Raw genomic sequence first — 11,835 nt, 5'->3', positions numbered from 1 at the left:
GAGTACGCCTGTAAGAGCTGTGCAGGGAGATGCAGCTTCTCTCTGTGCAGGGAGTACACCTGTAAGAGCTGTGCAGGGAGATGCAGCTTCTCTCTGTGCAGGGAGATCGCCTGTAAGAGCTGTGCAGGGAGATGAGGCTCTCTCTGTGCAGGGAGTACGCCTGTAAGAGCTGTGCAGGGAGATGCGGCTTCTCTCTGTGCAGGGAGTACGCCTGTAAGAGCTGTGCAGGGAGATGCGGCTTCTCTCTGTGCAGGGAGTACGCCTGTAAGAGCTGTGCAGGGAGATGCGGCTTCTCTCTGTGCAGGGAGTACGCCTGTAAGAGCTGTGCAGGGAGATGCGGCTTCTCTCTGTGCAGGGAGTACGCCTGTAAGAGCTGTGCAGGGAGATGCAGCTTCTCTCTGTGCAGGGAGATCGCCTGTAAGAGCTGTGCAGGGAGATGCGGCTTCTCTCTGTGCAGGGAGTACGCCTGTAAGAGCTGTGCAGGGAGATGCGGCTTCTCTCTGTGCAGGGAGTACGCCTGTAAGAGCTGTGCAGGGAGATGCAGGTCTCTCTGTGCAGGGAGATCGCCTGTAAGAGCTGTGCAGGGAGAGGCAGCTTCTCTCTGTGCAGGGAGATGCAGCTTCTCTCTGTGCAGGGAGATCGCCTGTAAGAGCTGTGCAGGGAGATGAGGCTCTCTCTGTGCAGGGAGTACGCCTGTAAGAGCTGTGCAGGGAGATGCGGCTTCTCTCTGTGCAGGGAGTACGCCTGTAAGAGCTGTGCAGGGAGATGCGGCTTCTCTCTGTGCAGGGAGTACGCCTGTAAGAGCTGTGCAGGGAGATGCGGCTTCTCTCTGTGCAGGGAGTACGCCTGTAAGAGCTGTGCAGGGAGATGCAGGTCTCTCTGTGCAGGGAGATCGCCTGTAAGAGCTTTGCAGGGAGATGAGGCTCTCTCTGTGCAGGGAGTACGCCTATAAGAGCTGTGCAGGGAGAGGCAGCTTCTCTCTGTGCAGGGAGATGCAGCTACTCTCTGTGCAGGGAGATCGCCTGTAAGAGCTGTGCAGGGAGATGCATCTCTCTCTGTGCAGGGAATACGCCTGTAAGAGCTGTGCAGGGAGATGAGGCTCTCTCTGTGCAGGGAGTACGCCTGTAAGAATTGTGCAGGGAGATGCAGCTTCTCTGTGCAGGGAGATGCAGGTCTCTCTGTGCAGGGAGATGCGGGTCTCTCTGTGCAGGGAGATGCAGCTTCTCTGTGCAGGGAGATGCGGCTTCTCTCTGTGCAGGGAGATGCAGCTTCTCTCTGTGCAGGGAGATGCGGCTTCTCTCTGTGCATGGAGATGCGGGTCTCTTTGTGCAGGGAGATGCGGGTCTCTTTGTGCAGGGAGATGCGGGTCTCTTTGTGCAGGGAGATGCGGGTCTCTTTGTGCAGGGAGATGCGGGTCTCTTTGTGCAGGGAGATGCGGGTCTCTCTGTGCAGGGAGTACGCCTGTAAGAGCTGTGCAGGGAGATGCGGCTCTCTCTGTGCAGGGAGTACGCCTGTAAGAGCTGTGCAGGGAGATGTAGCTTCTCTCTGTGCAGGGAGTACGCCTGTAAGAGCTGTGCAGGGAGATTCAGCTTCTCTCTGTGCAGGGAGATCGCCTGTGAGAGCTGTGCAGGGAGATGCAGCTTCTCTCTGTGCAGGGAGTACGCCTGTAAGAGCTGTGCAGGGAGATGCAGCTTCTCTCTGTGCAGGGAGTACGCCTGTAAGAGCTGTGCAGGGAGATGCAGCTTCTCTCTGTGCAGGGAGATCGCCTGTAAGAGCTGTGCAGGGAGATCGCCTGTAAGAGCTGTGCAGGTAGATGTGGCTCTCTCTCTGTGCAGGGAGATGCAGGTCTCTCTGTGCAGGGAGATCGCCTGTAAGAGCTGTGCAGGGAGTACGCCTGTAAGAGCTGTGCAGGGAGATGCGGCTTCTCTCTGTGCAGGGAGTACGCCTGTAAGAGCTGTGCAGGGAGATGCGGGTCTCTCTGTGCAGGGAGATGCGGGTCTCTCTGTGCAGAGATTTATATTATCTGTTATTTATATGATTACAACGTGTATTACTACTGTGAAGCGCTATGTACATTTATGGCGCTGTATAAATAAAGACATACAATACAATGCACTATACACACACAGTATACTCAAGGAAAGCATGCGGCACATGCGCGCGCTTTCGCATAGGCACGCGCTGTATAGAACGGCCCTTAGAGAGGCTGAGGTCCCAGCACGGCCGTCCCAGGCGCTTTTGGCATTTTCCTACCTCACGGTTTGAGACTTGCGGAAACGCTTTCTGATTCTTTCTGAACACCGTGATAACACAATTGACAAACCGTTCGCCGGGAACGCGCCAAACCGTTCGGCGGGAAGACGCCAAACCGTTGGAGATAGCCGCCATTTTATCCAAGCTATTAGAATGGGTCCGTTAGAGCGTAAGCTCTCCAGGGCAGGGACTCCTCCTAACGTTACTGTTGTGTCCGAAGCGCTTGTTCCCATCGCGTGTTACGTCACGTGTGTTCCTGCTGTGACGCGCTGTGTACATGGCGGGCCCTGTACAAACAAAGATATACAGACACACACTAACAACGTTCAACCGTCCTTTATGGAACGCCCCCCCTCCCAGAATCCCACGCTTCGGGTCACTGGTCACCTTGAAGCGGTCTCTTTGTCCGGAGGTCACTCCTTCGGACAGCGACATGTTTAACAGACGTGGACAACTTTGCCTGGTCTGTTTTGCGTTTGCCAAGTCATTAGTCTGACACTTTTATTTTTTATTTATGTCTAAAACGTGTTACCAGGAAGTAATACAGTGAGAGTTACCGCTCGTTCTCACGTGTGTCCTGGGCACAGAGTTATGATGACAGATACATGGTTACAGATACATAGTTACATTAAGTGAGCAGAGTTAAGCATTATATACAAGATATTGCATGCACAGTAAGAGATAATATATGTTATAGGCGTATGTAGCAGTTACAGATAATATATATTATAGGCGTATGTAACAGTTACAGATAATATATAGTATAGGCGTATGTAACAGTTACAGATAATATATATTATAGGCGTATGTAACAGTTACAGATAATATATATTATAGGCGTATGTAGCACTTACAGATAATATATATTATAGGCGTATGTAACAGTTACAGATAATATATATTATAGGCGTATGTAAGAGTTACAGATAATATATATTATAGGCGTATGTAACAGTTACAGATAATATATATTATAGGCGTATGTAACAGTTACAGATAATATATATTATAGGCGTATGTAACAGTTACAGATAATATATATTATAGGCGTATGTAACAGTTACAGGTAATATATATTATAGGCGTATGTAACAGTTACAGATAATATATATTATAGGCGTATGTAACAGTTACAGATAATATATATTATAGGCGTATGTAGCAGTTACAGATAATATATATTATAGGCGTATGTAGCAGTTACAGATAATATATATTATAGGCGTATGTAGCAGTTACAGGTAATATATATTATGGGCGTATGTAACAGTTACAGATAATATATATTATGGGCGTATGTAACAGTTACAGGTAATATATATTATAGGCGTATGTAACAGTTACAGATAATATATATTATAGGCGTATGTAGCAGTTACAGATAATATATATTATGGGCGTATGTAGCGGTTACAGATAATATATATTATGGGCGTATGTAGCGGTTACAGATAATATATACTATAGGCGTATGTAACAGTTACAGATAATATATATTATAGGCGTATGTAACAGTTACAGGTAATATATATTATAGGCGTATGTAACAGTTACAGGTAATATATAATATAGGCGTATGTAACAGTTACAGATAATATATATTATAGGCGTATGTAACAGTTACAGATAATATATATTATAGGCGTATGTAACAGTTACAGATAATATATATTATAGGCGTATGTAACAGTTAGAGAATATATATTATAGGCGTATGTAACAGTTACAGATAATATATATTATAGGCGTATGTAGCAGTTACAGATAATATATATTATAGGCGTATGTAACAGTTACAGATAATATATATTATAGGCGTATGTAACAGTTACAGATAATATATATTATAGGCGTGTGTAACAGTTACAGATAATATATATTATAGGCGTATGTAACAGTTACAGATAATATATATTATAGGCGTATGTAACAGTTACAGATAATATATATTATAGGCGTATGTAACAGTTACAGATAATATATATTATAGGCGTATGTAACAGTTACAGATAATATATATTATAGGCGTATGTAACAGTTACAGATAATATATATTATAGGCGTATGTAACACTTACAGATAATATATATTATAGGCGTATGTAACAGTTACAGATAATATATATTATAGGCGTATGTAACAGTTACAGGTAATATATATTATAGGCGTATGTAACAGTTACAGATAATATATATTATAGGCGTATGTAACAGTTACAGATAATATATATTATAGGCGTATGTAGCAGTTACAGATAATATATATTATAGGCGTATGTAGCAGTTACAGATAATATATATTATAGGCGTATGTAGCAGTTACAGGTAATATATATTATGGGCGTATGTAACAGTTACAGATAATATATATTATGGGCGTATGTAACAGTTACAGGTAATATATATTATAGGCGTATGTAACAGTTACAGATAATATATATTATAGGCGTATGTAGCAGTTACAGATAATATATATTATAGGCGTATGTAACAGTTACAGATAATATATATTATAGGCGTATGTAGCAGTTACAGATAATATATATTATAGGCGTATGTAACAGTTACAGATAATATATATTATAGGCGTATGTAGCAGTTACAGATAATATATATTATAGGCGTATGTAGCGGTTACAGATAATATATATTATGGGCGTATGTAGCGGTTACAGATAATATATACTATAGGCGTATGTAACAGTTACAGATAATATATATTATAGGCGTATGTAACAGTTACAGGTAATATATATTATAGGCGTATGTAACAGTTACAGGTAATATATAATATAGGCGTATGTAACAGTTACAGATAATATATATTATAGGCGTATGTAACAGTTACAGATAATATATATTATAGGCGTATGTAACAGTTACAGATAATATATATTATAGGCGTATGTAACAGTTACAGATAATATATATTATAGGCGTATGTAACAGTTACAGATAATATATATTATAGGCGTATGTAGCAGTTACAGATAATATATATTATAGGCGTATGTAGCAGTTACAGATAATATATATTATAGGCGTATGTAACAGTTACAGATAATATATATTATAGGCGTATGTAGCAGTTACAGATAATATATATTATAGGCGTATGTAGCAGTTACAGATAATATATATTATAGGCGTATGTAGCAGTTACAGATAATATATATTATAGGCGTATGTAGCAGTTACAGACCAGATTAAAATGTGAGACAGCTTTGGTTATGAAAGAACTTAGACTGGTGGCGGCTGTGAGAGTCTCCGGCAGACTGTTCCAGTTTTGGGGGGCACGGTAAGAGAAGGAGGAGCGGCCGGATACTTTGCTGAACCTTGGAACCATGAACAGTCTTTTGGAGTCAGATCTCAGGTGATAAGTGCAGCGTGTGGTAGGGGCGAGGAGCTCATTACAGGGGTAAAAGCAGCCATAATACCTCCCCCCCCCCCCACACACTTCCTTCTTATGAGTATATGTAAAGCATGCGACCATGTATCATTATGACCGAAGCTGGCAATCGGTTGCTGCTCCTGTCACCAATCTGTCAAAACTCTGACGGTGCGCCCAACATAATGGCCGCCTCAGTCAGCGTTAATGCAGCAGCTACAATGTATCCTTATATTACGAAAAGGCAACATTATCTACCGTTACAGTTTGCAGCTCAAAACTGCTGGCAACATCGGCAACAAAAGGATCCCGAACAGCAAAGTGGGGCAAAGATATTGCACTGCTGGGGGAAGGTGCGGGGTGAAAACCTGCTATGGAAATCACAGGATGCTTTAACACCAGGCATTCGAGACGTAGACACCACACAACGTGTCCCAAATGTCATCAAGAGAAGGCTAGCCTCGAACTTTGCCTCGGGGCTGGTGAGACGATCTCAGGGTTCAGGGGGGTCAGATATTAACATTTATCAGGACAGTGATAAGGGTAGACTGGATGGAAGCAAACCCGCACCCATAATCTTCCCTAACAGGGAACAATGGCAAATTAGGATAAATAGCAGCTGCGGGGGGGTGGGGGGGAGGGCTATCACCGATGAAATGGCTTGATCCAGAAGCCCCCCAAATATGGAATTAATTCAATCTCTACTCATCAAGCTCGTTACCATAGATAAAATTAATAACGAACCAGAGAGGCAATAATCCAGGGGATAAATTCCACACACAATGGGACCTAATTGTAGCCTCTTTTCCTAAACAGGACCAGACTTAAATTCCTCGAGGAACAAAAAGAAACAGAACAAAACCCCTTGGGATTAGATCACCCCCCTTAAAATCCATTATCCAAAGACAAAGACCAAACTGGAACCCAGGAAACGTAATATGTAGAAATGATCCGTAAACGTGTTTAACCGCCAAATGGCGTCGAGTTCAATAAGCGCGCCGATGTTTGGGTGGGGAGCGGTTAGGGGCTTCTAGGAGCCCGAGTTATCAAGGGAAAAAAAATTAGGGTGATATAAACTAATTTGATGTTAGATCCCAATGTATTGTTTTGTAACGGAAAAACTGTAGCAAATGTTTGCTTTTGTGCGCAACTCGGCGGGATTCCCTGTATATGTATCTGTATGACTTGTAAGTGTATAGACCGGAATAAAAAATGGGGGGAAAAAATGGCATTCAGTTGAACCCCCCCTCCCTCACCTCCCCCCCCCTCCCTCACCTCCCCCCCACTCACCTCCTCCCTCTCCCTCACCTTCTCCCTCTCCCCCCCCCCCATCCCCAATAAAACAGTCACTGTTATCCAATACTACAGAACTGATTTTTTATAAAAAAAATGTATACCCCATAACTCTGCGTCCATGGTAATTTCTCCCGTACGGAGGGCGCGCGTCCGTGGGCGTGTCTAGGGGGGCGTTCCAGTGACGTCACGGAGCTGGCTCGCCGTCATTGGGCGAACCGCTCGTGTGAGCGGCCTGTCGCGCCAAGAAATCAGTTTCAACTCCCCGCTCCCTCCTGCTTCCGCGCGCCGCACAGACGCAGTTAGATGCATTAAGGCAGTCTGATCGCTCACCGCGCGGTCTGCCATACCATGGACGCAGCCTGAGACTTCACTTGCTTTGCTGCTTTAAACCCAAAGGATTCTGGGAGGGGGGGAGATGCTGGAAGATAAATGTAGTCTGTATCATCCCAGGTGCGCGCGCACGACGGAGCGCGATGGCGTTTTGAAAGGCCAAAAACACAAAGTTGTCCGCGGCACGTGAGCGGTTCAGCCTGTGAGGGCGAACCGGCTGGGTGACGCGACCCCCGCCACGCCTCCCCCGATCGCCGGCGGCTCCGTTTCACACGGCGCGCGGGCAGCGGGCGTGCGCGCGGCTAGGCGGTCCGTCGCACGCGCGCAAGCTATAATCTAAGCTTTGTACGCGTGGCGCATCATCGGCGCGTGGACATGCGACGCGCGGGACCCCGGACTGATAAAGTGGCAAGGCAAATTGGGGGGGAGGTGCGTGTTATTTGTGATGTGTGGCGCGTGGCCTGTTCCTTTATGTATTATTTGTAACCATGTATTGTTTGTCATCTTAACTCTGTGCCCAGGACATACGCGTGAGAACGAGCGGTAACTCTCAGTGTATTACTTCCCGGTAACTCTCAGTGTATTACTTCCCGGTAACTCTCAGTGTATTACTTCCCGGTAACTCTCAGTGTATTACTTCCCGGTAACTCTCAGTGTATTACTTCCCGGTAACTCTCAGTGTATTACTTCCCGGTAACTCTCAGTGTATTACTTCCCGGTAACTCTCAGTGTATTACTTCCCGGTAACTCTCAGTGTATTACTTCCCGGTAACTCTCAGTGTATTACTTCCCGGTAACTCTCACTGTATTACTTCCCGGTAACTCTCAGTGTATTACTTCCCGGTAACTCTCAGTGTATTACTTCCCGGTAACTCTCAGTGTATTACTTCCCGGTAACTCTCACTGTATTACTTCCCGGTAACTCTCAGTGTATTACTTCCCGGTAACTCTCAGTGTATTACTTCCCGGTAACTCTCAGTGTATTACTTCCCGGTAACTCTCAGTGTATTACTTCCCGGTAACTCTCAGTGTATTACTTCCCGGTAACTCTCAGTGTATTACTTCCCGGTAACTCTCAGTGTATTACTTCCCGGTAACTCTCAGTGTATTACTTCCCGGTAACTCTCAGTGTATTACTTCCCGGTAACTCTCACTGTATTACTTCCCGGTAACTCTCAGTGTATTACTTCCCGGTAACTCTCAGTGTATTACTTCCCGGTAACTCTCAGTGTATTACTTCCCGGTAACTCTCAGTGTATTACTTCCCGGTAACTCTCAGTGTATTACTTCCCGGTAACACGTTTTATACATAAATAAAAATACGAAGAGGGGGTGACTTTGTCCCGAGGGAGCTAACCTCAGGGCAGCGACATGTTGGACGGGCCACGGGCAGCTTTCTCTGACCTGTTGTGTGTCTGCCAAGTGACTCTCTGACAAGTCTCTGTTGTGTTACTCCTGTAATCAAGACCTGCATTGTATACGCAAGAAGCCGGCAGAGAAAAGGTTAACCGTTATCTACAAGTCCTTGTCAAACTCTCTAAAATCAAATGAGAATTAATGGCTTCAGACATCAGTCTGTGGGGAGGAGGTTAGCATAGGGGGGTGGGGGGGAGAGGTGTACTTTTTAACACAGAGGAGAAGGGCTCATTTCATCGAGACCCCTCAGAGGAGAATGGAACCGTTTGACATGTGGGGGGATTATCTAGGCCTAAACGCCCTGGTGAAGCGGCTGGCCAGAGAGGGAGAGGAGAGGCGGGCGGCAGTGCTGAGGTGTGGCGGAGAGACGGAGAGCGCCGCCGGAGAGAGTGCCCCGGTGGCGCCGCCCTGCAGGGGGGGAGATGGCCGGCTGGCGGAGTTACTCCGGGTTCCGTGGTCGTTCCCTGACGAGGTGGAGACCCCCCTGCCTGCCCACGCCCAGGCTGAAGCCGCCCCGGCGGAGCCCACCCAGCTTTGCTCCTTCTGCAAGCACAACGGGGAGTCCAAGCGGGTGTACGGCGGGCACTGCCTGAAGGACGGGCAGGGCCAGGTGCAGTGCCCCATCCTGCGGAACTACGTCTGCCCGCAGTGCGGGGCCACGGGGATCCGCGCCCACACCCGGCGCTTCTGCCCCATGACGGAGAAGGGCTACGCCTCCGTGTACCAGGGCACCCTGCGTAACTCCGCCGGCAGGAAGGGCAAGAAGGGCGAGCGTCCCCGGGCGGAGGACCGTGCCACAAGCCCACCCCAGCACCCTGAGGACACGATGTGTTAAACAGGGGGGGGCCCCACCCCAACACCCTACGGACACGTATTAAAGAGGGGGGGACCCCCACCCCAACACCCTACGGACACGTATTAAAGAGGGGGGGACCCCCACCCCAACACCCTACGGACACGTATTAAAGAGGGGGGGGACCCCCACCCCAACACCCTACGGACACGTTGTATTAAAGAGGGGGGACCCCAAGCCAGCACCCTGCGGACACGTTGTATTAAAGAGGGGGGACACCACCCCAGCACCCTGCCGACACGTATTAAAGAGGGGGACCCCCCCACCACCCTGCGGACACGTTGTATTAAAGAGGGGGACCCCCCCACCACCCTGCGGACACGTTGTATTAAAGAGGGGGACCCCACCCCAGCAACCTGCGGACATGTTGTATTAAAGAGGGGGAAGGTTATTAGCACTTTGTGTGTGTGTGTTGTCACAGTTTGGGTTATATATTTATAGTTATATATTTAATACAGCGATTGTTATAATTTAATACGTTTGCTTTGTCTTTCTGGTTTTCTGTTGGTCAGTGTTGCTTCATTGGGTGGGGATGGGTTAAAGGGTCAGTCCCAAGTAGGGGCAAAGTGACCTAATGACAGGGACGTGTTTAATGGGTTAAAGGGTCAATCCCACGTAGGGGCAAAGTGACCTAATGACAGGGACGTGTTTAATGGGTTAAAGGGTCAGTCCCACGTAGGGGCAAAGTGACCTAATGACAGGGACGTGTTTAATGGGTTAAGGGGTCAGTCCCACGTAGGGGCAAAGTGACCTAATCACAGGGACGTGTTTAATGGGTTAAAGGGTCAGTCCCACGTAAGGGCAAAGTGACCTAATGACAGGGACGTGTGTAATGGGTTAAAGGGTCAGTCCCACGTTGGGGCAAAGTGACCTAATGACAGGGACGTGTGTAATGGGTTAAAGGGTCAGTCCCACGTAGGGGCAAAGTGACCTAATGACAGGGACGTGTGTAATGGGTTAAAGGGTCAGTCCCACGTAGGGGCAAAGTGACCCAATGACAGGGACGTGTGTAATGGGTTAAAGGGTCAGTCCCACGTAGGTGCAAAGTGACCTAATGACAGGGACGTGTTTAATGGGTTAAAGGGTCAATGCCACGTAGGGGCAAAGTGACCTAATGACAGGGACGTGGTTAATGGGTTAAAGGGTCAGTCCCATGTAGGGGCAAAGTGACCTAATGACAGGGACGTGTTTAATGGGTTAAAGGGTCAATCCCACGTAGGGGCAAAGTGACCTAATGACAGGGACGTGGTTAATGGGTTAAAGGGTCAGTCCCACGTAGGGGCAAAGTGACCTAATCACAGGGACGTGTTTAATGGGTTAAAGGGTCAGTCCCACGTAAGGGCAAAGTGACCTAATGACAGGGACGTGTGTAATGGGTTAAAGGGTCAGTCCCACGTTGGGGCAAAGTGACCTAATGACAGGGACGTGGTTAATGGGTTAAAGGGTCAGTCCCATGTAGGGGCAAAGTGACCTAATGACAGGGACGTGTTTAATGGGTTAAAGGGTCAATCCCACGTAGGGGCAAAGTGACCTAATGACAGGGACGTGTTTAATGGGTTAAAGGGTCAATGCCACGTAGGGGCAAAGTGACCTAATGACAGGGACGTGGTTAATGGGTTAAAGGGTCAGTCCCATGTAGGGGCAAAGTGACCTAATGACAGGGACGTGTTTAATGGGTTAAAGGGTCAATCCCACGTAGGGGCAAAGTGACCTAATGACAGGGACGTGGTTAATGGGTTAAAGGGTCAATCCCACGTAGGGGCAAAGTGACCTAATGACAGGGACGTGTGTAATGGGTTAAAGGGTCAGTCCCACGTAGGGGCAAAGTGACCCAATGACAGGGACGTGTGTAATGGGTTAAAGGGTCAGTCCCACGTAGGTGCAAAGTGACCTAATGACAGGGACGTGGTTAATGGGTTAAAGGGTCAGTCCCATGTAGGGGCAAAGTGACCTAATGACAGGGACGTGTGTAATGGGTTAAAGAGTCAGCCCCACGTAGGGGCAAAGTGACCTAATGACAGGGACGTGGTTAATGGGTTAAAGGGTCAGTCCCATGTAGGGGCAAAGTGACCTAATGACAGGGACGTGTTTAATGGGTTAAAGGGTCAATCCCACGTAGGGGCAAAGTGACCTAATGACAGGGACGTGTTTAATGGGTTAAAGGGTCAATGCCACGTAGGGGCAAAGTGACCTAATGACAGGGACGTGGTTAATGGGTTAAAGGGTCAGTCCCATGTAGGGGCAAAGTGACCTAATGACAGGGACGTGTTTAATGGGTTAAAGGGTCAATCCCACCTAGG

General features: G+C 47.3%; 1 protein-coding gene across 1 annotated transcript; it reads left to right on the top strand.

Annotated features, from left to right (window-relative positions):
* Positions 1 to 8,938: 8,938 nt before the first annotated feature.
* NANOS3 (nanos C2HC-type zinc finger 3) lies at positions 8,939 to 9,576 on the top strand. The gene has a single exon (XM_075578201.1). The coding sequence runs from the start codon at positions 8,939 to 8,941 to the stop codon at positions 9,515 to 9,517; it is 579 nt and encodes a 192-aa protein (XP_075434316.1). The 3' UTR covers positions 9,518 to 9,576.
* Positions 9,577 to 11,835: the final 2,259 nt, after the last annotated feature.

This window comes from Ascaphus truei, chromosome 20, assembly GCF_040206685.1.
Source record: "Ascaphus truei isolate aAscTru1 chromosome 20, aAscTru1.hap1, whole genome shotgun sequence".
NCBI classification, from domain to species: domain Eukaryota; kingdom Metazoa; phylum Chordata; class Amphibia; order Anura; family Ascaphidae; genus Ascaphus; species Ascaphus truei.
Note: the sequence above shows the minus strand (reverse complement) of the source record. Positions and strands in the feature narration are given on the sequence as shown.